At 52.3% G+C, this 25926-nt stretch overlaps 1 protein-coding gene across 2 annotated transcripts in view; it reads left to right on the forward strand.

The window, feature by feature from the left end:
- Positions 1-25926, forward strand: part of Adgrd1 (adhesion G protein-coupled receptor D1) — a 120479-nt gene that overhangs the window by 57622 nt on the left and 36931 nt on the right. For both annotated transcript variants that reach the window (XM_074060662.1, XM_074060663.1), the window contains 2 exons: positions 21094-21167; positions 25151-25274. In XM_074060662.1, the coding sequence (XP_073916763.1) occupies positions 21094-21167; positions 25151-25274 (198 nt within the window). The remainder of the gene's footprint in view (positions 1-21093; positions 21168-25150; positions 25275-25926) is intronic.

The following is a 25926-nucleotide window of genomic DNA, read 5'->3' on the forward strand; positions in this document are numbered from 1 at the left end:
GGCAGGTGTGCAGATGGATGAGGCTCCTGCAAAGACCTGGAGCCCCCACAGCGGCGTGCCAGGACTCCAGGGGCTGGAGCACACATTGCCATGCATGAATCAGGGAGGACACACACACACCTGAGTGTGCACACACATGCTTCTGCATGGGGACCTTTGCACCTGTTGGCCTCCCACCTAGGAAACACATCTTATTCATGTCAGATCTCTGCTCACATGTCACATTCCTGTCCCACCAGCACCCCGAGACCTCGTATCGCCTTGGGCGGGTCCTGGGGTGGGCCTGTCCGGGGACCTAGGTGAGCAGGAGGAAGAGCGGCATCTGTCCACAGCACTCTTGTGGTTTCTGAATTGCACACACTTGGATGGTGCTTCATTCTCTGAGGTCCAGGGGAGCAGCATCCAAGCCAGGATTGATTTAAGTCCTAGATTAACCACTTGATCCTGCTGGCAGCAGCTGGAGCTCTGTTGATTTTTACACACAGTCTGGATTGGGAACATTCAGAAATTGGCCAAGCCATCTGCGTTCCATGGGGCTGTTACGCCTGGTTGTCTGCAATGCTGTCCCCTCCCCTGCCTGCTGCCATCCCTGCTTGGACCCCATGGGCAAGTGGGTGGCTCTTCACGTTCTAAGCTGGAACCTGCATGTCTCCTATGCACCAGCCCAGAGCTAGGCAGAGGGAGTGTGTGGGACAGGCAGAGGTGGGGCCAGGGAGGACAGGCAGGTCAGGAGATAGGGTGACACCCTAGGAGCAGCTGGATCCCTGCAGTGTTCCCTCTGCATCTGTGCAGAGCACCCCCATCTGGGTTGCCAGCTTCCCTCTTGCAGATCTGTGAGGATTGAGGGGAGAGCTGTGAGGACCTCCCGGTAGATAAAGAATTGAATTGGTCCAACTCTGTGGGTCCAGCCCTGACCAGGAACTGCACAAGCAGGAGTAGAAGCCAGGCTTGGGGCCTCTGGAAAAGCACTGGGAAACAGCTGCAGGCTGTGTGCGTATTGAAGCCATGCCGCCTCGCCCACCATGGGTATGCGGTCCTGGTCAAGCACAGCCCAGCATCGGTGTGTGATTGTGTGTCCCTCTGCCTTGGCACCACCAAGTGTGGGCAGGAGGTCTCACTCCTGTCACTGTCCTGTCCTTCCCAGAGCTCAGAGCCGTGATGCTGGGCAGCTGAACCCAGCTGTATGTGCTGGCCACGCAAGCTCCATCTCAGTAAGGGAGCCATGATATCCATTTGGCCACAGGCACATAGTGAGTAGGAATGGGCCATGGGACAGACCTGATGGCAACCAGGGACCCCCTAGTTCCCTCGGAAGATGGGGTTTGCTTCTCTGAATAGAGGTACACAACTGAAACCATCACCCAAGAGAAGCAAGAAGTGCACCAGGCCTCCACAACTAGGGGTTTGTTGGGGGCTTTACCTGCAGGAGCAGGGTGGGCATTTGAGGCCCCCCTCAAGTCCCCCAGCAGCCCCTCTGAAGGAGGCTCTTGGGGTCTCCGCACTCCCCTGACCTCCCTCCAGGCCGAGTGTGGTGACTAATGGTGTCCAGCTGCAGGGAGAAGACACAGTCCTTAGTGGAGGTTCTCAAAAGCTCATTTATGCTGGACAGGAGAGGACAGATGTCCACGTGTTCCCCGGGCACACAGGGCTGGTGCCGAACAGAGCACACCTATGGAGGACCAGTCTGCATGGACAGCACAGATGGTGAAGAGGCCGGATCACCTCTGCGCAGTCCTCCTCCCCTGAGAGTGCGTTCCTCCCAGCCCACGTGCAGCTGCCAGGGGCTCGCCCGGTGTCTTCCGGCACCCTCAGCGCTGCAGCCGTAATGTGATCCAGATGTGCAGAGGAGTTTGCCCACCTCCCTGGGTTTGAACCCATGACCTTTGGGAGGATTTGGGTCGGGGGCGCGGTGATATAGGGCTCCCTGGATGTGCCAGGGAGCGACAGCCAACCAGGTACCATCCCAGCTGAGGTCCAGAGCCACCGTTTCTTCCACGATGATCACAGGTTGTCGGTCCAGCAGTTTTTTTTTTTTTTGTAGTGTCTATAAAAGGCTCTGTGTTCTGAGGGGCCGGTCCCTGTTTGTGGGAAGGCAGGATTGTTTGCAGATGCTGGTGGGGCCCCGTGGACGCCCTGAGTCTGGAACCAGGGCCATGGTGCAGGCCCCGGCACAGAGCCTCCCCTCTGCCCACTTGGAGATGACAGCAGGACAGCCTTCTCTTCTAAGTCTCTCTCCTGAATGTGAGCAGGCTGACATTCTGAGTGCTAGTTTCTGGACAGCCCTCAGCTTTTCCTAAAACTCAGGGCAAGAGGGGGTGGGGAAGAAAAAAGAGAGGGGAGGAGGAGAACCAGAACAGGCATAAGAGATGAGTAAGAGGACACAGTGGCACCTGAGTGTACTCAAGTGACCAACCCTTCACACACTTTCTATCACCCGACGATGGCCAAGTCCCTTGGTCTCTGGCCTCCCTCTTTATCAGGTGCTGTCTGAGTCCAGGGCCATATGAGGACCACACGGAGTCCCTGCGGCATCCCCTGCCATGTGTCCAGCTCTCCTAAGGGAGCAGGTTGTGGGCCCAGCGCTGCCACAGCAGCTCTGACATCTGTTCTGAGCTCCACTCACGTCATCATGCCCTCACCTTGATAAACTTCCAACCTCAGCTGCACCCCACTCACCCTTGGCAATCCTTACCAGGCATTCTGGGAACGAAGTACTGGTGTCATCTTCAAGTCTTCACTGAGATGCGTTTCTCGTTAACACAGTGTTCATCCATAAACCACACCACCAATAACCTTGTATACCAGAAGTGACACGGAAACTGTCTCCTGGTGAGCACCAGTTACCGAGGTTGGTGGCCTTTCTGGCTAACCCACACAGCACAATCATAATCACTGTCAGCATGCCAAATGCATGCTGCTGGCCTGGGGCTGACAGCAGGGCCACCAGGGTGACTGCAGGAGAGCCTGGAGCCCACCCTTTGGCGGATGGCTTTGGATGGACAGGAAAAAGACAATGTGCCAAACCACTGAGCAGACGTGGTCTTGCTGTTGCTGGGGTGACTGGGAGACCCCAAAAACACCCAAAGCCAGGTGTCCAGCTGGAGGATGGAGGGGGAGAGATGTCAGGAGGTCTGAACGGAGTGCTCAGAGCGTGGATGAGTAGGACAGCTGCTCTGAGCCTCCCTGTGTGGTCTGGGAAGCTGTCTTTGCTTCCGCTGGGTCTGATCCCCGCGGAACATGGCGGGGTGCTTCCAGGCTGCAGGAATTTTCTCAGGAAGCTGGGAAACTCCCTGCCCACTGGTGGAAACACGGCAGTTTCCCTGTCTTTGCGGCATAACTCATCGTTACTGTTGTCATAGGTGCAATGCTGTCAGGCTATCTTGGTGGCACCCATAGCTAGCAGAAACAATTAGTGGGGTGGGCCAAGGATTCAGGACCTGCTTGAACTTAAGTTTGGCTCATGTTGATGAACCTAGGCTCACGTCCAGGGTGCTCGCAGGCTTTTCTGTCTCCACTCCTTGCTTTGATGTGTGTTGCAGACTCCTCATGTCTGTCCCTGATACCCCAGCCTCCTTTCCATCTGCGTGCTTAGGCTTAGGGGATGCAGTCAGCCACACAGTAGCAAGGGGCTCTGAGTCCTCTGCCCCAAGCTCAGTGCTGACCAGGGCCTGTGTCCTGAGGCCGGCGTCCTGCTGTTTCACAGTGGTGCTGCTGCTGGTGTGGTCACTGCACACCCCCTCCTCTTGTCTCCTCCTCTGCACAGCTTCTGCTGGGTACGGCACCATCTCCCGAGGGCAGTTTCCGCTTCTGCTGGGGCAGAGAGGATTAAAGGAAGACTCCCAGGGCCCAGGTAGGAGCTTCCTGACGGTGGGAGGATCCAGTTCTTTGATCAGCTCAGACCGCTGTGCTTGTGCAGCTTTCTTGCACAGGGACACCAGAGCCATACTACTGTGAACTTGAACGTGGATTAAAGTGGACAGAAATGGGAGTAGATTCTACAGTGAAAGCAATTGCAAACCAGGGCACTGCCCTCTCCTGAGGGTTTCACAGGATTGACCTGAGGGCCAGGAATGGTGGAACCTGGCCTCAGGATGGAGGTTTGTGTCTCCCGGACACATTTGAGCCGGGAAGCTGTGAAGCTGAAGACCTGGAGAGGGTGCTGGGTCCCTGAAGCACCTCGGCCCTGGTGTCAGTGCAAACCACACCTGTGGGACTCCCTGGCCCCAGAGGACATGACGTCACTGTATGGAGCAGGAGGTCACAGTCCTCTCCCGGGGGCTGCTCTGTGTCTTACATGGGCACAGATTTCCAAGTCACCACGGACACTCCTGTTCTGATCTCCAATGCTTTGTCATTTCCTGTCCTCTGACTGCCTCAGGATAGCACCTGCACTGCCACCAAGGGGACACTGGCATTGACCAAGCCCAGGGCCTCCCACAGCTCCCACCCCTCTGCTGTCCTGTGCCAAACACAAGCTGCCTGTCCTCCATCGGGGCTACCGCATGGATAAGTGTTTCATTTTTTTCCTGGAAGCCTTTCTTTGTTCAAAGCTGCTTAATTCCGCTGAACTGCTCTGCTGAGTGAGGAAAATGTGTATTTTTTTGAGTAAAAGCTTTTCCATGCAAGCACAGGCTTGGCAGAAGGACCAAAGTGGTTTTTTGTGGCCCGGAAATGACAGGTGATCATCTCAGAAGCAATTGGCCATCACCCCACAACAACCTCATAAACAGGGCTGTTTTTCCGAATTTTAGACTCATAGCAACAGTTAAAGTGAATGCAGAGAGCGTCACTCTGTCACTAGGGACCAGATGAAACCCAAGCTCCAAAGCAGGAGGTGGTATGTTTGTGATACCCTGAGATGGGGTGCTGTCACCCTACTGGTGGCTATGTATTTAGCTTCATTTGGGAGTTGGGGGAAAGAAAACTTCAGTTTTGCTGGCTTTGCCACACTGCCTGCACATCACCGCTAGCTGCTCGCCAGTGTCGCCAGACTTGGAAGTTTGAGGTCCGATTCTGCGCGAGGTTGACGTTTTCGTGCATTTGTCACTCATCCCCATCACCGTCTCCCTTTGGCTCCTGTGCCCCTTCACCCACAGAGCCCCGCTCTGTGCAGGCCCCAGGCCCAGGGCTGCTTCACCTGTAAACAAGCAAACACAGAACCAAAAACTGGTTTATTGAGGTGCAATTGCCTATATTTAAGTGTGCAGTGCACGGCCCCACAAAGCATCACGAGGTGAGGCTCGTGAACATGTGTGCCACCCTGAGTTTCCTGGTCCCTATTACCACCTCTCCACTCCTCCCTTCCCCTTCATCCCGTGGTGACTGCTGTGTAGGTCAATTTACATTTTCTAGGACTTTATATGAGTGGAATTGCTGGGTTTTGCACTCATTGTTGTTTTGTTAAACTACTTGCTGTCCAGACAGTCATTTTGTCCATCTGGTAAGACAACGCCCTTCCTTGCTCTGCGTAAGTTTGAGGTTTTCCATTCCAGCTGCCATGCCTTGGGCAGTTCTGCCCCGTGTACACTCTGGTATGGTCTCCTGTAATCCTTCGGGCAATTCCTTCCGTGCCCACGTAGCTTTCTCACTGTAGGATCTGACCAAGAACCTGCAGAGGCTCGACAGGACCCTCTGCGGAGTTTCAGGGCTCTCCCTCAGGGCACCTTTCCTCTCTGGGCACCTTTTCAATTTTAGGGACCAGGGACTTTGTCAGATTCTACCTGGGTCTCACGCCCAAGCTCCCCTCAGGGTTCCCCCCCATCCGTCAGGTGTGGCTCTCCGTCACCCGATGTCTTGGTTACAGAAGTGCCTTGCCCCAGGTGCTGGTTGGTTCTGGTGGGCCAGTTAGCATGGCCTTGGTATGAGTCTCAGCTGCCCACTTTGCCTGTGTTTCCATCCCATTTCTGATGCAGGAAGACTTCATTTAATTTTTGAACCTGGCTACGTCTTTTGTTTGGGAAGTTAGATTTTTGTGGAGGGGGAAAAAAATCTGTGCAAGACTTTGAAACAGACCAGAAGGAGTGCTGATGCCTTCAGCCGGGCATCACTTGGGGTTATCTGAATCCTCGGGCTCTGTTCTCTGCCGCTGCCTCACAGCTCTGTAACTCACGGAATGCTGATGAGGGTTCAGACAATTCTCTCCACTGAAATGTAAATTTAATCTGGCAGAGGCTCAGTCGATTCCTGTGGATATTGACCAGTTTGTATCTATTAGGCAAATTTATTTCAGCATTCAAGATGGGCTCATTTACGCGTTTCTTTGACTTTTCCTTTGAAGAGAAAGCAATACCTTCCCACTCACCTTGTTAGCTAATGAGTTAAATAATGTCTTCTGTACATGCTCACTTTACATCTGTGTGACAGTCACGACTTACCTTCCCCAAAATTATCCTTTAATACCGGGGAAGATCTCTAGTGACAAGCTGTGTGTCTTCTTTATTGACTTAAGGTTTGAGCGTGTGTGTTTGGAGGCTCAGGGAATTGGAGTAAACGCTTTTATTTATGAACATATAAAAAAAGAGGAGCAGACAGGAACAGCAGACCAGCAGGAAGAGCACAGGTAGGAACCACGAGGACCCTGGCGAGAGCCATGGTGGGGCGCGGCACGGCCCTCCTCAGGCAATTCCAGAGTGCAAATTTTCCAGTTTCTCTTCTAAGCAAGGCAGCTCCTCTCCCGTGGGAAATGGCATCACTCTGACATGGCCCCACGCACGAGGTGCTGTTATCAACGGCTGCGTCCTCTTTGGAATCTATGCCATGATTTCTGCAGAAATGAAAGTACCGCACTTCCTGGGAGGTTTTGCTCCCTCTCCCTCGGGCGTAACTATCATTGCAATGTCCTGATTGCCTGCAATTCCTCCAGCCTGAAAAAATGGTGTCGAGAATTCCGTGTTGGGCAGGGTGTCGCGAAGACAGTGCGTTCTTCCCCTCGGCTCAGGGTCGTGGGCAGACGGAAGGCCGTAGCATCAGACGAACACTTGCGACACGGTTAGGTTGTAGTGCGGTTTGCAACCCAGGATGAAGGTTTTCTGGCTCAGGGACAGAATTCTGAGCCCTGGCTTTAGGAACAAGAATAACTCGAATGATGGATTCAGAACCCACAGCCTGTTCCCCTTGCAAGAAAGACCATCTTCGAGAGCCTCAGACCCAGCCACGTGGAAACCCAGACCCAGCAGAATTCCGGGGCAGGAAGCGTGTGGAGGACTCCTGGAAGAGACTGAGCAGATTAGTGCTCACTTCTTCTCCTTGTGTCACAGCCCCATGACGTCAGAAGGAAGTTCGTGTGGGGAGCACTTCAGGCAAATTCTAACCAGGTGTCCAGAAAAAACTAATTTTAAACACAAATATTCCATGAGCAATTCAGGGGCCCTGACAAGGGCGGGGTGAGGCTGACGGAGCAGAAGGCAGAGACAGGGTAGGAGTCCCAGGGCTCAGTCCCTTCCCGTGAGCCTGGCCTGGGTCACACAAGATGGTTGACTGCAAAGTGAAGCAAGGTGCACCTCGGCGTGCAGACAGGGATGGTGGTACAGCTCCAGGCAGAGCAGAGGGAAGTCACAGCCCCTGCGGACATGGAGTCACTGCATCGACAGCCAGGGTGGCACTTTGATTGGGTCTGGGGCTCCCCACGCCGCTGTGGACAGAGCTGGGGTTAGACATGCAGGGAAAGGTTATCACTAAGTCTGTGGTGGTTGAGTGACAGGTGATCCAGGGACAACCTGGCAGCCACACCGGTGTGGGTTGGAAGTGCAGGAAGCAGCTGCAGGCGGTGGGCACACTGCACCGCTGTGGGGAGCAGGCCTGACACCTCAAGCAGCTCTGCTCGCAGCCCCCTGACAATTTTCTAAGGCTTCCGTGAAGCTGGTCTGGTCCACATCACCGGGTTCTACCGTGATGGATGTTAGACCTTCCTCCAGGTTGAGCAGGGTGGCATGGGACTGGCGGGGAAATGGTGGCGAGCAGGGTCTACCTGGCACTGAGGACTATGTTCTGGAGCTGAGGTGACAGGTGACCACTTGCAGGTGACTTGAAACAGCAGAGATGTATTCTTTTTCTAGTCTGGAGGTCAAACTCAAGGGCTGGTTTGGGCTGATTGTGTCTTGGAGGTGCTGGCAACGACAACCTCTGAAGTCATCAAATTGTACGATATAGGTGCTCACCATCTATTCCTCTTAATACCTTTCATTTCCTCATAAAGACACAAAGGCTGAAATGACAGACGCCGGTTGTCCATGGTGCACAGAGAAGCAAAAACAGATGAACAAGAGTGAAGAAAGCTGGGCATTAGTGGCTCATGCCTGTAATCCTGTCTACTCAGGAGGCAGAAATCAGGAGGGTTGTGGTTCGAAGCCAGGCCCCAGGGAAACAGTTTGTGAGACCCTATCTTGAAAATACCCAACAACAAAAAAAGGGCTGGCGGAGTGACTCAAGTGGTAGAGCGCCTGCCTAGCAAGTGTGAGGCCCTGAGTTCAAACCCCAGTACTGTAAGGAGAGAGGGGAGGGAAGAGAGGGAAGGAAAGGAGGGAGGGAGGGAAGGAAGGAAGAAGAGAGAGAGAGAAAGAGAGAGAGAGAGAGAGAAAGAAAGGAAGAAAAGAGAAAACAAGTTGGGAATTAATTGTAGCCATCCAGGGAGACAGGAAGTGATGAAGGCAAAAATTCAGCCATCTTGTTTTACATAACTGTGCCATTGTGGAGGGCAAACCATGTCCCACACAATTCATGTCCACTCAGAACCTCAAAACATGACCTCCTTTAGACATGGGGCCTGTAGATGTACTCAACATGAGGTTCCAGAAGAAATGACCTGGGTCAGGACGAGCCTTGAATCCAGAGTCCTCCCAGGAGGTGAAAGGGGATGCAGACAAGAGGAGGTCTGAAGAAAGACTGGAGCGAGCTGCTGCCAGCACCTCCATGAGACGGGAGGAGTTTTCTGGGGGAGCTCAGGCCCTGGTCCCAACACAACTCATCTTCTGGGACTCTGTAACTTGATGGATTACAGGAGAGTGGCAGAAGTCAGAGGAGTTGCCCCAGGACGTAGAGCCCAGCCCAGGCGCCGCCCAGCCGTGGCAGGGGTCCCGCCCATGTAGACTGTTGGGCAGCTGCTGGGCCGTTGCTGCAGAGGAAGTGACAGCTGTGCACATTGGCAGGGCAGGACCCACTGGTTTGCTCTTTATGTTTCAAGGTTCCTTCTTTGATTTCCTTTCTAAGAAATGTACTTGCAATCATTACCGCAGGTCTGCAGTGTCAAATTCTCTCTCTTTTTCTTTGTCTAATGACACCCTTACTTCGTCTGCGTCATCAAGATGTAATCCCTGGGCACGGAATTCAAGGTTGAGCCAGGCATGCTGGTCCACATCTGTAATTCCAACACGCAGGAGGCAGAGGCAGGAAGATCGTGAGTTTGAGGACAGCCTGGGACACGTAGCGAAAGAATCAGCCTTGAAAGTTCCTTTCCTCCAGCACTCGCAAAGTGTGCGCCCCCTCCGTCCTGCTGACTCCTGATGATCCACTGACACCTGAATTGCTCCACTCACGGGTTAAGTGCCACTTCTCCCTAGCTGATTTTTCCAGAAGTGTTTCCTTTGTTGTTACTTTTTAGAAGTCACTTACGGTATGAACGGTTTTATTGGAGGTTTGCGCTGCTTCTCGAAACCATGGGTTTATGTGGTTTGCCAAATTTAAAAAATTCCAGTCACTATTTCTCGGAATATTCTCTCAGCCTTTGGGACTCTGGTGACTCAGTGGTTAGTCCTTTTGTTACTGTCCCAAGGTCTCTGAGGGACTCTCTTCCTTTTCTCTCTATTATTCAACTTGTGTAACTTCTGTAGTTCTCTTCTGCTTCCAACTTCTCTCTCCTCTGATTTCTCTATGTTGATAGAGAAAGTTAAACTTTAGCTATTGTGGTTTTTACTTCCAAAATTTATACTTGGGTTCTCCTTCGTATCTTTTATTTTGGGGGGAGGTAGTGGGATTTGAACTCAGGGCTTTGCGCTTGCTAGGCAGGTGTGCGACCACTTGAGCCACATCTCCAGCCCTTTTTGCTCTGGTTATTTTGGAGATGCGGGTCTCACCTGCTGCCTAAGCTGGCCTGGGCTGCAAACCTCCTGTTTTCCTGGGATGACAGGTACATGCTGCCGTGTCCAGCTCTTTTGTTCTGTTCTATTCCTGGTTGAGATGGGAATCTCACAATCTTTTCTGGCTGGTCTGGTCTCAAGCCAGCATTCTCCTGATCTCAGCCTCCCAGAAGCTAGGATTACAGGAGTGAGCCACAGTCCCTCTGCTTAGATTTTCTACTTCTTTGCCCAGACTTTCTTTTTTTTTATTTTGAATTTGAAATGCATTTTTTTTTATTTTTAAAATTTTTTTAGTTATTTTTTTAAATTGTTTTATTATTCATATGTGCATACAAGGCTTGGGTCACTTCTCCCCCTGCCCCACCCCCTCCCTTACCCCCCACTCCGCCCCCTCCCTCTCCCCCCCACCCCCTCAATACCCAGCAGAAACTATTTTGCCCTTATCTCTAATTTTGTTGTAGAGAGAGTATAAGCAATAATAGGAAGGAACAAGGGGTTTTGCTGGTTGAGATAAGGACAGCTATACAGGGCATTGACTCACATTGATTTCCTGTGCGTGGGTGTTACCTTCTAGGTTAATTCTTTTTGATCTCACCTTTTCTCTAGTTCCTGGTCCCCTTCTCCTATTGGCCTCAGTTGCTTTTAAGGTATCTGCTTTAGTTTCTCTGCATTAAGGGCAACAAATGCTAGCTAGTTTTTTAGGTGTCTTACCTATCCTCACCCCTCCCTTGTGTGCTCTCGCTTTTATCATGTGCTCAAAGTCCAATCCCCTTGTTGTGTTTGCCCTTGATCTAATGTCCACATATGAGGGAGAACATACGATTTTTGGTCTTTTGGGCCAGGCTAACCTCACTCAGAATGATGTTCTCCAATTCCATCCATTTACCAGCGAATGATAACATTTCGTTCTTCTTCATGGCTGCATAAAATTCCATTGTGTATAGATACCACATTTTCTTAATCCATTCATCAGTGGTGGGGCATCTTGGCTGTTTCCATAACTTGTTTGCCCAGACCTTCTGATTCCATTTGCTCCAAGTGTGTTTGTGGTTGTTTGTGGGAGCATTTTTATGATGGTTGCTTTAAAAATCTTTGTCAGAATTCCCATCTGTGTCACTCAGTGTGGATGTCCATTAATTTTGTTCTCACAGCAGTGGAGCATCTGGTGGAGTGTGGTCACTGTTCAGTCCGTGTAGATTCTGACTGCACACAGCTAGCTGGGCCAGGCCATACAAAAGCCAGCTGAGGTCACTTCTGGATGGCAGTGCCCATCGCAGAGGCTGGTGGGAGCAGGCCCTTTTGGGTCCTTCAGCATCCATGGCCACTAAGCCAGCACAGCTGGGATTTGGTGCTTATTCTATTTCTAATAAACTCAGAGTCAGTGGCCCCTGCCTGTGAAACATGGTGCTTCCTGGAAAAAATTGTTCCTTCTCCGATGAAGGTCTTATGAAGAGCTACTCTTCGTTTCTTGTAATCGAAAACTTTGGAATGCAGGATGCAAACTCACAATGATCTTGCACCACGGTGCTCAGTGCCCTTCCTGTCTGAGCCTTGGGCTGAGCTCACTAGGACGCAGCATTCTGGCCTCGCAGAGGCTCAGTATTCATGTTAACTGGATGAGGCTGGAGTGGGATGGCGTCCTGGAGCCCCCTCCTCCTGGGATGCATTGTAGGTAATTCAGCTTCTCCCACGAGCATTCAGTGTGCAGACCTGGAAGGACTGTCCCTGCGAGATTCAGCTATGTGAATGGGCTGAGAGGCGTCCGTTTCTCTTTCCTTCTGGCGTTACCGGGAGTTGAACTCAGGGCTTTGCACTTGCTAGGCAGCTGCTCTGCCACCTGAGCCACTCCACCAGCTCCAGAATCATCTGGTTAATTACCCTTCCTTCCTCCTCACTGCGGACTTTGGAACCAGTGAGGCTTATGACACCAGAACCTGTCATCGTCAGGAAGCCCCCAGCCCCTGGGTGGTGCCCATGGTCCCCGAGAGCCCCCTCTCCTGCTAGGATTACATCCTGCGGGAGGATGAGGAGGGTTACACCGTGCCCAGCCTGGTCCCTTGGGAACTTTGGACAACCTGTTACCTTCTGCCCCTTAACTAGCTGAACCAATTCCAAGTTCCTGGGCAGAAGTCAGAAAATCAAGAGGAGGCTTTGCTAATAAAATCTTTGGCTCAATAGTAGGGGACTTTATCCTTTGTCTGAGCTGTGTTTCCTTCCGTGAGAAACCTGGCCAGGTCACAGGTGACTCAATACTGCTTTAACTCTTTTTGCAACCTTTATTTTGGAAAACTGACAGATTCCCAGTTTGGGGAGTGAGGTCCAGAGGTGTCCATTGCCCATGTCAGGAAGGGAAGGCTGTGAGCAGCATGGGGAAGATGCGAGTTCAGCCTTTGAAATTTAGGGAATTCCCAAACTTGGACTGCAGATAGAGTTTTCGAGTTTCTCAGCTGGGCATGTTCCACCCTGAGAAAAACTGGTTCTGTTAGTAAGAAGAGCTGGAAAATGACTCTGGTTAGACAGCATCCATTCTGCCGGGGTCCCCTGAGGAGGTTAAGTCTGGCCTGCAGGGCCTCCCGGGACCCCTCTTGATTTGATTTCTGAGCAGAGGCCGCTGAGGCCACCCTCCTGATTGAGACCCAAGTGGGCCTCCCCATCCTCTACTCAGTATTCCTTTTTGGTGGTGCTGGGGATCTCACCCAGGGCTCACCCATGAGCCACTGAGGCACACTCCAGTCCCCACCCTTCTACTTCAGGTCCCTGAGCATGTGTCCATCCAGAGGGAGATTTCAGGGAGGCTCAGCCATGCCCTGGATACTGTAGCCACACCCCTGAGGCCACCAGATCAGTGTGCCACACCCAGGCTGGTTCTGGAAACCCACAAATCTCTGAGCTGCTGGTGCCGATGGGGCTGAGGGGCTCTGGACACACTGGGGTCCGCTCGGCTCCTGAAGCTGTTTGCTGAGGTTCACAGTCCTGCACACAGAGGACAATCATATCCTAGCGGTCAGTGTTTAGACTGCAACCTGGGAGTGGGTGTCCTCCCCACCTCAGGGTCTGTCTGGCCTGTTGTGAAACAGCTCCAGTTACTGCATCAGGAATGAGAGGACTTTGATCTTGCCCACCAAGCACAGGCAAAGAGGGAGGGTGGGTTGACCAGATTCTGGTCACCCTTGGTCTGCTACGAGGCCTTGAGGCTCTGTACCCACTTGTGGCAAGACTTCACGCAAAGGCCTCTTGGAACACTACGGTGTATCTATTTCTCTTAAAATTTAAAGTCACTCTGGCGTTAGTAACACTTTCCACTTGTTTCTGTAAATTGTCCCAAGTGCTTCTGGGATAGAGGCCAGTGATCGCCAAATAAATAAAGCAATTGGGTCTTTAGACTTAAACACTTTGGGTATCTTCATAGAATAAGAACAGAGGGAAGAAAAGCAGCACTGTTAACCCCAGGGGAGATTTCAAGCAGCCCAGCTCAGAAGCGCATTGAAAAGCTGCCGCTCCACGGCGGGCGTCGACAGGTGCTGCTTTCCTTCTGACGCCAGGCTGAGGTGAAGAGGACACCCTCAGCGGGCAGCCTGGCCATGCAGGGACGGTGCCACATGGCTTTTCGACTTTGCCACTTTCTTTGCTCCTGGAACACGTCACTGGATGGAGTTGGATGCATGGGTGCTGTGGCCTCTGTGTTCTGGGAGGTGGGCGTCTTCCCACCTGGTCGTGCAGCTGACAGAGCCACGGGTGCCCAGAAGCCTCCCTGTCTCTGAAGTTACAGGGTCTGAGTGACATTGAGTCCCTGAGGTACGAGGTGGGGAAGCAGGGTCCTTTGTAGGAAAACTCAGTCTCCAAGCAAGAGACAGAAGGACAAAGCCAGATGCGGCTCTCCCTGGTGGAGCACCTGGCAGGTCTTAGCTGGCTCTGGAATCAGGCTGGGGGCTGTGAATCCTGAATTGGCCACTTGCTAGTGTGTCACCTGGGGCAAGTCCCTCTTTTCACGATGTGGCCTCAGGGCCTCATCTGCACATGGGGCAGCCATGGCCAATGCTCTGAGGGTGCAATAGGTTTTGAACAGCTTCATTCAGGTAAATCACTCAGAACAGGTGCTAGAAAAGTTGACTGTCACCACTATGCAGTCACCGGGGAGCTCAGCATAGGCGCTGGCAGTCGGAGCCCAGGACTGGGGGTTTGGATGTCAGTCACAGACACCAGCTTTGTTCTCCTCAGCAGGAGGTGATTTACTGGACATATAAGTAGAGCACAGGTGAGGGCATGGGAACAAGAGAAAAATGAGGTCTTTAAGAATGCAATGTATTATTTTAGTACTCACCACAAAAAGGGGAGCTCAAAAGTAAGCCCCAATGTCACAATAAAGTGCAAACATTCTGAGTGGGCTGATGAGTGGGACTCATTTAAGATGTGACACTCAGAACTGTGCCATGAATTTAGTGAGCAGAGGCTTCTGTTGCCAACTTCATCACCAGAGTTCCTCACTTTCCAACAGTCACGGGCAGAAAGACAACTCAGTGTCATTCATCCCTTCCAGAGGACTGGGAGTTCCCATCTCGCAGAGTGTAGCCAGCCACAGCAGAGACCCAAGGTGTGCACCTGCCGGGCTGTTCTACAGGATGGAGACTACCCCGCAGAGAAGACAGTTCTGTGAGAAGAGCCTTCCAGGTTTCTTTTTCTGGCCCTGGAGTGGGTCTGGGCCGTGACACCACTGAGCATCGGGGCTCGTCTTACACGGAGAGGTTTGCTGCTGGTGGGACAAGATGCTTATGACCTGACTGGGTGCCAGACTGGTGCACTGCAGGGTGGACGCCATGCAGAGACAGCAGCAGACAGACACAGACAGCCCCTTAGCAGGAAGTCAGTGCTGGAGGTAGCAGAGAGACTACTCATGACCTGGAAGTCAGCAGCAGAGGCCAAGCAGAATCTGTCCCTGACTCAGAAGTCAGTGTTAGAGGCCAGGCAGAGGTGACCCGAACCTGGAAGTCAGCACCTCCTGCACTGGGGGGCTGCCTGGAAGGTTGTTTCTGAGTCTTCAGTTAACTCGGCTGTGGAATAGGTGAGGCCAGCAGCTCCACAAGGAAGGGGCTTTTCCCTCTCCTAGTTCCTGGGAAATCTCAGTAACAAGACAGACATAGAAAGAATCTTGCTAACAGCTTTGCCAGACCCAGGGCTGACTCACTCTTTTGAAAGTGGACCTACAACAGAATGGACGGGACAAGCACTGGTGACCCAGTGCTATCAGGACGTGGGGTGGCCACTTGTGCAAGAAATGATAGGTCTGGCTTGTTCAAGACAGTGGAGGGTTCATTCTAGGCTGGGGGAGGACAGGGCTTATGGCCCGTCCAAGAACACACCCTCACTGGGGCCGTGCTGTCCCCTGGGCAGTCCTGCCTAGCCTTCAGCCCAATACCACCCAGCCTCCATGCTTCTCCTGGATTCTGTCCATCTCTGCAGGTTCTCCAGACATCACAGCTGCTGAAGGCTGTGTGTGGTCAGGGTCTCTCTTATGTCACTTCCTGCTGAGCATCTCATAGCTGGGTGGTACTGGTACAAGGAGTGATTTTAAGACACTTCCTGTTCCATTTAGAGGGAAGCTGTTCCAATTGCAGAGGCTCAGGTAACCTCACAGAGTTCTCTTTTTCTGTGTATTTTGAAACGTCAAAGCAATTTCCCCTTTCTGTCTCTCACTTGGCTCAGGTTCACTTGCTGTTTATGAGTTGAGATAAGAATGGAGAGTCTGGGATGCCACAGAGGCACACAGTTTAGAATTTACACTGGGGGTGGGTCTGTCCTTAGACCACAGGGCCCATCCATGTTGACAATGAACAGATGAATTTTATTTATTTTATTTTTGGCAGCAGTAGGGTTTGAACTCAGGGCTTCACGCACTCTACCACTTGAGCCACTCTGCCAGCTCTGACAATGAACAGATGAGCTCTGGTTCCCATTTGTGTAAACACTAAGTGTCCTGGGGCCTCTGGATCAGAGGCAGTGTGTCTCTTGATCCTAGTGTGTCCCTGTTGGCTGTGGCCTGTGATGTCCCACACAGCCCTGTGTGTCCTCCATCCAGTGTCTCATGACCATGGACAACGGCACCTGAAGAGGGAAGAGGCAGGTCAGGAGGTGGGGAGGCCACCCTCCAAGACTGAGACTACGCTGTAATCTGAAGCTACACGAGCACATGTCTGCACCATATGGGGAGCTGTGTGTGCACACTGTGGTTGAGTCACCTCCCATGGACGGGAGAGGGCCTTCAGCCCAAAGCGGATTCTACTGGCTCACGGGCCTGGGAGGCTGGGGAAGGGAACATTCAGCAGCATTTTGACAGGGTGGAAGGGTATGGGGTGCCACATTCCAGGGCTCTGGAACTGTCCTTGAATGATCACACACTCGAGAAGGAGCTTGTGGTCCCAGAAGCAGCCTGGCTGAGTGGGGGATCCCCAGGCATTGCCTGCCTTTCCCCAGAGCCAGGATGGGGTGGGAGAGTCAAGTCTATCTGAATGTAGACAGTGCAGCTGGGGGGTGTGCAGAGCAGCAGAGCCAGGTCCTGGGGTCTCACCTGACCTAGGCTTTCACCTCCGGCACTCAGGAGGCTCAGTTCATTAGGCTGTTGGGGTCTGCTCACCTGCCACCTCCCCTGGTCAGTGCTGGATGGTGCCCCTGACCGTGCTACCTTGGGTCTGTTGGGCTAGGCTGGGGTTACCTCTGCCTTGCTGGTAACTTATGACTCACTGAGACCAAGAAAGGTCAGAATCACTGAAGGACTGAGACTGGCTCTAGCTTCCTTGACCCCTCCCATTCCTTCTTGCTTTCCCTAAAGGTGGGAGCCATCACCCATTCTGGTCCGTAGATAATTGAAGGGCAGCCAGGGTAGTTCCCAACCTTCTACTGAGATCAGCCTGAGTCTGGACCCCTGCAGAGGGAATGAGGCCTCTTGACCCCTTACATTGTTTTATTGAGGATCAGAATTAAGGGCCATGGTGCCAACTGTCATCTGCTTGGGACAGTGATGGACAAGTGTCTCCCCAACTTCTTTATAGGTGAAAACTATATACTTAAAAACAACACAGACTTCGAAACAAGGAATATCCGAGGAGATCCTCAGACATTATGTTTTCTCCCCCTTCCTATGCAGAAGGCTGTGCTTTCTATAAATAGTGGATAATCAACCACCAGGTGACAAACCCCATTTGGTTCATGGTGGCTGAGGAAGCCTCTGGCACTGCAGGACACACGCCTGCCCTCCCCTGGACACACACCCAGCAGCTGGTGAACCACCAGGTTGTGTGGGACAGGGCCAGCTCTCTGCTGGCGCCTGCACTTCTCAGGACAGCAGGGTCCCTGGGTGTGGGGCTCAGGTACCAGCAGCTGCTCCCTCCATCCTTGATGAAGACTATGCAAGGGAGGGGCACCCCATCCCTGCAGCCCAGTCCCCAGGCTGGCTGATGGAAGTGATTTCCGTCCCTCACCCAGACACTGGGAGGTGCGTGGGCTGCTCGAGCGCCCCACATTTCTCTGTGGAAGGAAATATGGGCCCCACAAGATGACTCACCTCCTTTTCTCCGGCACGGCTGCACCCCCATATGTTAAAAATATGCCTACTCCCATCCCACCTGGGAATCTTGAGGCCTCCTTTTTTGGAGACTTGCTGAAGGCTTTTCTCCAGACACAGACCCAGGCATCTCCTCTTCCCAGACCCGGAGCTGAGCCGGCGATGGAACCTCTGAGACCTGCCCGGGGCAGGGAGGGCCCGTTCTGAGCGGTGATTTTGGCCCTAGACCCAAGTGAACGCTGTCTGCCCTCCCTCCAGACCACACACGCTCTGCTTGCTGTGCGCTGGCCGGGTATGAATTTCCTTTGAAAAAGTGATTCAGCTCTGGCCTCCGCAGGGCAGGAGCTCAGAGGCCTGCCAGAGAAATGTGACTAGGCCACTCGCTCTCCCTGGAGCCGAATCACACCGCAGGAAATGAAGAGCGTCGGGTCTTCCTGGGGGTTCTGGGGCTGGTCCTGGCTTCCTCCAGTCATCAGCTTGCTTTATATACTTCTTTTAAGTGACCCAAGTGACATATACCAATGTGCCTCCTTGTTCAATGTTGATGGAGGGCATTTGTCTTGGGAGGCTGGGGTCTGAGCCCTGAGAGTTGGGGACAATTGCTCCAGGCTTTAGAAACCAGCAACTTCTGGCTCTGGATGCTCAGGTTGCAGGCTCGTTGCTCTGGGCTTTAACCTCCAGTGACCTGGGCATTTGGAGGCTATTGCAATCCTGGCCTTCCAGCAGCAGTGGGCGGCAGCAGGCAGCACCTGCAGTGTTACAACTGACCACAGGTGTTGGGACCCTCAGCTCCTGCCAGTGTCTGGTGTTACAGCTCTCAGGACTAGAGTGTCAGGCTCAGTGCTTGACAGCCAGCTCTTGGGTGTCTGGGACCCCTGGCCCTCAAAGCTTGGAAGCTTCCTGGAACTCTTCCAGCAACTGGGGTCTGCAGTTTCTCAACTTCAGCTCTTCACAGCCTTTGCTGTTTCTTCCACCTCTTTTACCCACCTTTGCCAGTGCCACTGCTCCAACGCCACTTCTGCGGTTTCCTGTAGCGTCACCAGCTCAGTCTATTCTACTGATGATAAAGATCAAGAGCAGGCAAGAAAAGGCCGCTGGAGAGAAGCCCGTAGTATCTGCCTTAGGTTGCAACACCAGGAGGTCATCACAAGACAGTGCCTCCTGGCAACTGAGAAAGTGAGCCAAACAATCTGCTTATATACCCAGAAAGGGGGCGTGGCAAGGGTGCACCAATCACAGCAGACCTTCATACAATGAAGGACTGTGTTTGCACCAATCACAGCAGACCTTCATACACTGAAGGACTGTGTTTGCACCAATCACAGCAGACCTTCATGCAAATGAAGGGCCATGTTTGCACCAATCACAGCAGATCTTCATGCAAATGAAGGACTGTGTTTGCACCAGTCACAGCAGTCCCTTATGCAAATGAAGGACTGTATTTGCACCAATCACAGCAGACCTTCATGCAAATGAAGGGCCATGTTGGCACCAATCGCAGCCCTTCCTTCCTCTGGTCCACCAGGGGAGGGGCGCCCCCTCTGGCCTGGGTGGAAATGGCTGCAGGTCCTCCAGAGCTCCCCGAGGCTGGGATGACAAAACGTCTGGCACAAGCTGTGTGCCAGTCATGGCTGGACGGGGCCTTCGGGAGCCAGAGCTGGGCCTCAGCAGCCAGCAGCTGTGGTGGCCGTGCAGCTTCCTCAGACGTCCATGGAGTGTTCAGAGCAGCAGGGCTGCCATGAGGACCGTCCAGCCGGCTGTGAGACGGACAGTCCTGTGCTCAAGGCAGCTGGCACCAGGGGAGGTGTGACAGCTGTCAATCAGAGTCAATCACCCAGGCCCCAGTGTGTTAGCCTGTTTAGAGGAAAAATAAGCGTTAAAGGGTGCCTGGGATGAGGCCTGTCACTAGCGTTAACAGTGAGTTACCAGGATTTGACAGTGCTCTATTCTTAGTCCAATACCCCTGGGCAGAGGTGGGTCACTTTTTCTGTCTCAGAGGCACCAGGTGGTTCCCCAAGGTGACATTCAAGTGGGGTCCCGCACATTGGCCACAGCCGGGAAAACCGCATGGTCAAGGAAGACTTGACCCTTGGAGGTTCCCGTTGACTGTCTGGAGCCTGAGGTTGCATGGCTCGGGCCCCCAGTTTCTCAGGGGGGTCTGCGCGTCAGTGGCACCCATTTTCCTGAGCACTGGGCTGCTTTCTCTGGAAGCAGCGTGTGCTGGGGAGGACACAGCTCTCCTCCTTCCCCATCCTGCATCCTCTGCAGCCCTCTTCTTTCTGACTCCTACGCTCTCTGCCGTGCTTCTGTCTGCCCGTGAACTTGCATTTCCACGGTAGTTGATGCAGTGAGGATTGCTGTGCATGCCACTTGTGCTGGGTGCAGAGGGGACAGACAGGGTCCCTGTGCTGTGGCGCTTTGTTCTGGAGGTGGGGGGGGTATAGCTACAGACTTATGGACAGTGATGACAAGTTCCTTTAACAGCGTTGATGCTATGGAAAAATGAACAGGCCATGGGACAGGAGGAATTACCACACACCTCTGGATTAAAGGAGGTGTGGACGGGCCTCTGGCTATGCAGTGGGTTCAGAGCCACCTGCTGTAGGCACCCGTCTGTCCTCCTGTGGGCACTTCCGGCTGCCACCAGGTTAGAAGAGTGGAAGCCAGCAAAGCCCCCCATGCTGTGACCACATGAGAAGTGGCTCCCAGTGTCCCTACAAGGTGGAGAGGGCCTCGCTGAGCAGTGACGCAGAGAATGGAGTTGATGCCAGGCAGCTAAGTAAGAGGTGCCCGGCTCGATCGGGAACGAACCAGACGCCAGGCCACGTACCCCAGCAGCCAGACCACCCGCGAGGGGTCCTGGCTCCTCCATGGAGTTGGGTTTCACTGGCTCCTGGCCGCAGTCCCTCAGTTGCCAGCATCTTGTCAGGGCCAAGGCACTGCCGTAGACCACCAGAGCTGACCTCCACAGAGGTCCAGGAGGGGACAAGAGCCCCCAAACAAGGTGAGCCCTCCATCTGTCGCTTACTCCTTCCTGTGTCCATTCACACAGCAAATATTCAGTAAGCGCCTGCTGTGTGCCAGACACTCCAGGCACTGAGACACAGGCAGGCAGGACACAGACAGGGGCTCTGTCCTCACTGGGGAAGACAGCAATAAATATGGGACTCGCCACGTGGTGACCAATTCTATGAGAAATGAATGAGAGGAATGGGGACAGGGAAGACAGGGTGGCGTTGCTTGAGGCGAGGCCTGACAGGAAGGAGGGAGCCCTGTGATGGAAGAGCATTCTATAGGGAGGTGCAAAGGCCCTGGGGTGGGGAGTGCTGGCTGTGGGCTGGTGTGGGCAGGGGAGAGAGTGGTGTGAGATGGAGCTGTGACATGGTCCTCTCTGACCACGACAGGGATCAGTTGAGGTAGAATGTCAGTGGCCTCATCATAAGGCACGTCCATTTTCTGTCATTTCAGACTCATAAGCAGTACATTGATGCCACCAATGACAGTAACCGCTTCTTCCTGTACTGTGCCTTCCTGGACTTCAGGTAGGTGTGGGAGGCTCCAAAGTGGAGGGAGGACGGGAAGAGGGGAGAGAGGGCAGTGGGGGAGACCAGAGAAGGATGTGGTGCCAGATGACACGAGGCGTCAGGCCAGGCCAGTCACACACCGTCCAGGGTAGGAGCCAGGTCACCCGTTTAGAAGTCAGCACTCTTGTTGCACGATCGCAGGTCCCGGAAACACTCAGGATGCAAGTAGGACCCCTCCGGGATGCAACTGGCCGTTGGTGTGGAGTTTTCAGGACAAGGTCTTGTGAAGTCCAGGTGACCTCAAGACCAGCTCATGAGAGGCACCACGTGGGCAGATGGAGGATGCTAATTGTCCTCATCAGGAGGGTCCTGAGGGAGGGGTGCCGGGGAGAAGGGCTTAGGGAATGGGTTCCGTTAGCCGAGAAGTCAGAATTTTAGCGTTTCATGTTCAGAGTTGAGGTTCATGTCTAGAATACCGTAACTGAACTCAAACAAACCCAAGAGCAAAAAACCCCAAATAGCCTGGTGAGGGCAAGAGACCTAAGCAGACAGTTCCCAAAAGGAGATGTACAAAAACCCAGCGAGACACCACTCACCCCAAGAAGGAGCAGTGCGGACTCTGGCTGACGAGACGGAGCTCTCGCTTCCTCCCTCAGTTTTACGAGTTTTTCTTCAACGTGTCTTGAAGGTCTGTAGCCAGGAGCGCATGCACTTCAGGCTGTTAGGTCTTGGAAAATCAACCTTTATCTCTGTGTGACGTCCCGGGAGATGTGTCAGATTCTCACGTTGTTTCCTGTCGTTGAGACCCGGCTGCTCTGGCTTTTGTGACTGGTGTTGCTGCCTTCCCTTCCTGTGACAGGGCGTCTTCACCCACATTGGTTTTTTTTTTTTTTATCCCATTTATTTATTTATACTTGAATTGGTGAGGTCTTCTTTTTTTAATGCAATCTTAAAATTTTTGTTTTTAATTGGTGCGTTGAGACAATTTATATTTAACATAATTATCCAGGTGGTTGCTAGGTGTTTTTCTAATTGTACCATCTTTACTTCTTGTCTTTTCTTTTCCTGACTTCGTTTGGATTTGGGAGGGCCTCCTTTACGGTGGTATTTTATTTCACTATTGATTTTTTTTTTTGGCGGTCCTGGGATTTGAACTCAGGGCCTCACGCTTGCTAGGCAGGTGCTCCGCCCACTTGAGCCACTCCGCCCGTCGGCCCTCGCTATTGACTTAATCTCTACGTCTTTCTTAGTTTTGTTTCCCTCAGCTTAGAGCGTGTTTGATGCATGGCGTCTGCCTTCGATTCTCACTGCACCACCTCCCGTGCATTCCGCACTGTTACAATGGCGTTTGTGCAGCTCCTCCTGCCACTCCTGGTGCTGCTGTTGACGCCAGTTGTATCTTCACAGCTGCCACACACGCACCATGGCGTTGCTGGTACTCTGTGCCGTAGACAGTCAGTTATCTGGTAGAGCAGTTCAAAATGAGACCAGGACAATGGCACGTGTACCTCCGCAAACCCCATTTCCAGCTATTTTATGTGAGGCTCCCCATTTCGGCCCGGTGTCATAGTTCTTTGACCTTTCTTGTAGGGCGAGAAAATAAATCCAGTTATTGTTTCACTGGGCTTAGAATTCTGGACCACTTTTTTTCTAGACTTATCCTCTAAGAAATTATGCAACAAATACCTCAATACATCATTCTTTAAAAAAAAAAAAAAAACCTTATTTAAAAAAAAAAGTCACTGTCCCCTTTGTCCCTTACATCTTATTCTGATCTGCTCCCCTCCCCTCTCTCCTGGTGGTGGCCACTGGAGGCAGTTTTTGAGTGTGTCTTTCTCAAAAAACTTGCTTATCACTTGCGTTTATGCTCATAGGAAATAATTGGTATTGTTCAGTTGACATTTCTTGCCTCGTTTTGGTTTTGTTCTGCTTTGTTGGTACGTGTTTCTGTTGTTGCATTTCCTTATCACTTTTTATTTATGCCTCTGAGTGGCCGTTTTCCTGCCTGGATGCAGACCTCCCAGGTCACAGGGCTCTGCACATTTTTAACGCTATCTGACGTAGCTCGGCTGACTTCCATGCTGGTTTCTTTCTGCACAGCCAGGGACCTGTCTTCGCTGAGGAAGTGAATTGTCACTCTCCCCCACACACGAGGAGATGCCACTCAGGGCTCAGCTCCCTGGCTAACTAAGGCAGTGTTGCACCTTAGCTGCTTGGGAATGGGACTGTCACGGTTCCCAGTGCACCTTTTGTCTGAACAGAACCATGTCCCATCTCCTTCAAGGCCAGCTAATTCTCTGCTCACCTCAAATCCAAGCGTGGCATTTGAGCATTGAGTAGGAGACGCAGGAGCTGTGTAGCGCACTGCAGCATGTGCGATGAGTCCTCTCCGGGGCCTGGGAAAATTAGACCCAAAGTGGAATGGGGCAGGGGCACACCACCTCTCTTCAGTACCCTTCCCCTGAAGTCATTGGTGGGTGGGGCTCAGCATTGCTCTGTTGGTGCCTCCTGCCTCCCCAGGAGAGGGGCTTATTAATTATGAAAACTGCTGTCCCTTGTCCAGTCTCAATGCCCATCTCTGATTGCCCTTGGAATGACCTTCCCACCCTCTCAGGTCCTGCTAGGGCAGGGTGACAATTGCAGTGATCACAAACCTCCTTGGGATATAAAATTCCCCCATCCATGGGGGAAGTGGCTGGGGGGGTAGAGGACAGAGGTTGTAGGCTACCCCACCTGGATGGCCACGTGTTTTCCGCTTCATCTACGGTGACATCGTAGTTACAACTGAATACAAAGCAAAGACAACCCAGAGCCGTTCTATCTCATTTTTATGAACACCTCTGCCAGGGGCTCCTGCCTGTGGCTGAAGCAAAGATGTGTCTTTGCTGATTGCTCAGTGCTGCACTTCTGGGGAGAATCATTTCAGACACCTTTTTGGAATTTGAAAATACGGAGAAGTGCAGACAAGGAAACCAAAATTGACGATTTCTCACTGTGTCTGTCACCAGCAAAACTTGTTTGCTTGAAGTCACTCGTGTCTAGGTTTCTACTTGAAAAAACTACACAAGTCGTATGCCAATCGGAAACTAAAACAAAGCAAATTTCTCTCTCGACCTTCACATCTAATCCAGACCCCTTCCCCTCTCTGTCTGGAGGTAGCAATGATCAGGAGTTTCCTCAGTAATTTATGCTTTTTTCTTTTTGTCTTGTTGGTGGGACTGGAGTTTGAACTCAGAATTTCACATTTGCAAAGCAAGTTCTCTACCACTTGATTCATGTCTCCATTCCTTTTCAATAATTTATATTTGCATCACAGGAAGAGTGTGATGTTACGCACAGTGTTTTACCTGAACACATAGGTTAGCGATGTTCTTTTTAACTGCTGCCAGTTTTTCATATTTATATAAGCTGTGTTTATTTATAGATTCTGCATCTTATCATTTTGTCATATTTGTATAGACCACATTTTATCTTTTTAAACCATATTTATGTATACTGCATTTTATCTGTTTTTATCATAGATGTATACTGGATTTTATTTATAGTTTCATATTTCTATATACCACATTTCACTTATCTGTTTTTGTCACACTTCTATATACTGCATTTTATTTATGTTATCCCCAGATGGACACTTAAGCTCCCGTAACGTATCTTCTCAAATCACTCATGATTTGCCACGTGTACTCAGCCATGTACAAAGCATTCAGTGTCACCTGAGCTGGGCTGTGGCCACACACACTTCCTCCATGCTGGGTGTGGTTGGGGGCTTTCCAGAATGGTGGTGCCAGGGCAGCTCTTCCCCTCCCTGTTCCAGTGGAGGCCTTCTGACTTCATCAACACCAGCACTGCCCAGTTCTGCTAGCCCAACGGGGAGAACCTGCTGCGGGGCTGTTCTGTTTAATGAGTTTGTGGGTCTGTGGAGTTGAGGGGTGCAGATCTCTCTGGCCCTGGCCAAGGCTCAGTGCCACTTCCTCTGATCATGTCTGCTGTGTCCTCAGCTCCGGGGAAGGCGTCTGGTCAAGCCAGGGCTGTGCGCTCGTGGAGGGAAACCTCACCTACTCTGTCTGCCGTTGTACACACCTCACCAACTTTGCCATACTCATGCAGGTGGTCCCTCTGGAGGTAAGCCCCTGGGGACTGGGAAAACATGGGCAGGAGCAGTGTCTTCCTTCCTGGTGGTCGCCAGGTCCTGCTGAACTGAGGGGCCCGGTCTACAAAGTTCTATCCATGACTTGAGAAATAGCCAGATCCATTGTTACCAAATTTGAAGGGTGAGTTGGGGAGCTCACAAGCACATGAAAACCCCACCTTGGTTAGGGAAGCTGGAGGGGACATGAAGAGAGAGGTCACTCTCCAGGAAGCGAGGTCAGTGGGAAGTGTGTGAGCTGCCCTGGGACAGTGGGAATGAGCTACAGCCTTCAGCAACTGCCAGTCAAGAGCCAGCACAGCAGGTGTTCTAGCTGGTGGCTATTGTCTTTGGAGGGCGCCTTCTTGAATGGGCAGCCCTGCAAGTGGGCACAAGGGTCACTGGCCACAATGAGCCTTTTGTTGAACACTGCCTGGGAACCCAGTTTGGCCACCAATCACCTACAATGAAGGTACAGTGGGTAGTGGGCTGTGTCCCAGGGGCTTGGGCTTCCTTCACTTTCATGTGGGAAGGAGGGACTGTCATGGTAGCCGTCACAGGCAGGGGTGTTGGGGACATCCCTCAGGTCAGAGTCCTTTCCTCTGGGTCCTCCATTCTCTGGGTCACCTTCTCTGTGACCCTGGTTGG

The sequence above is a fragment of the Castor canadensis genome, chromosome 18 (genome assembly GCF_047511655.1).
Source record: "Castor canadensis chromosome 18, mCasCan1.hap1v2, whole genome shotgun sequence".
Lineage (NCBI taxonomy): Eukaryota > Metazoa > Chordata > Mammalia > Rodentia > Castoridae > Castor > Castor canadensis.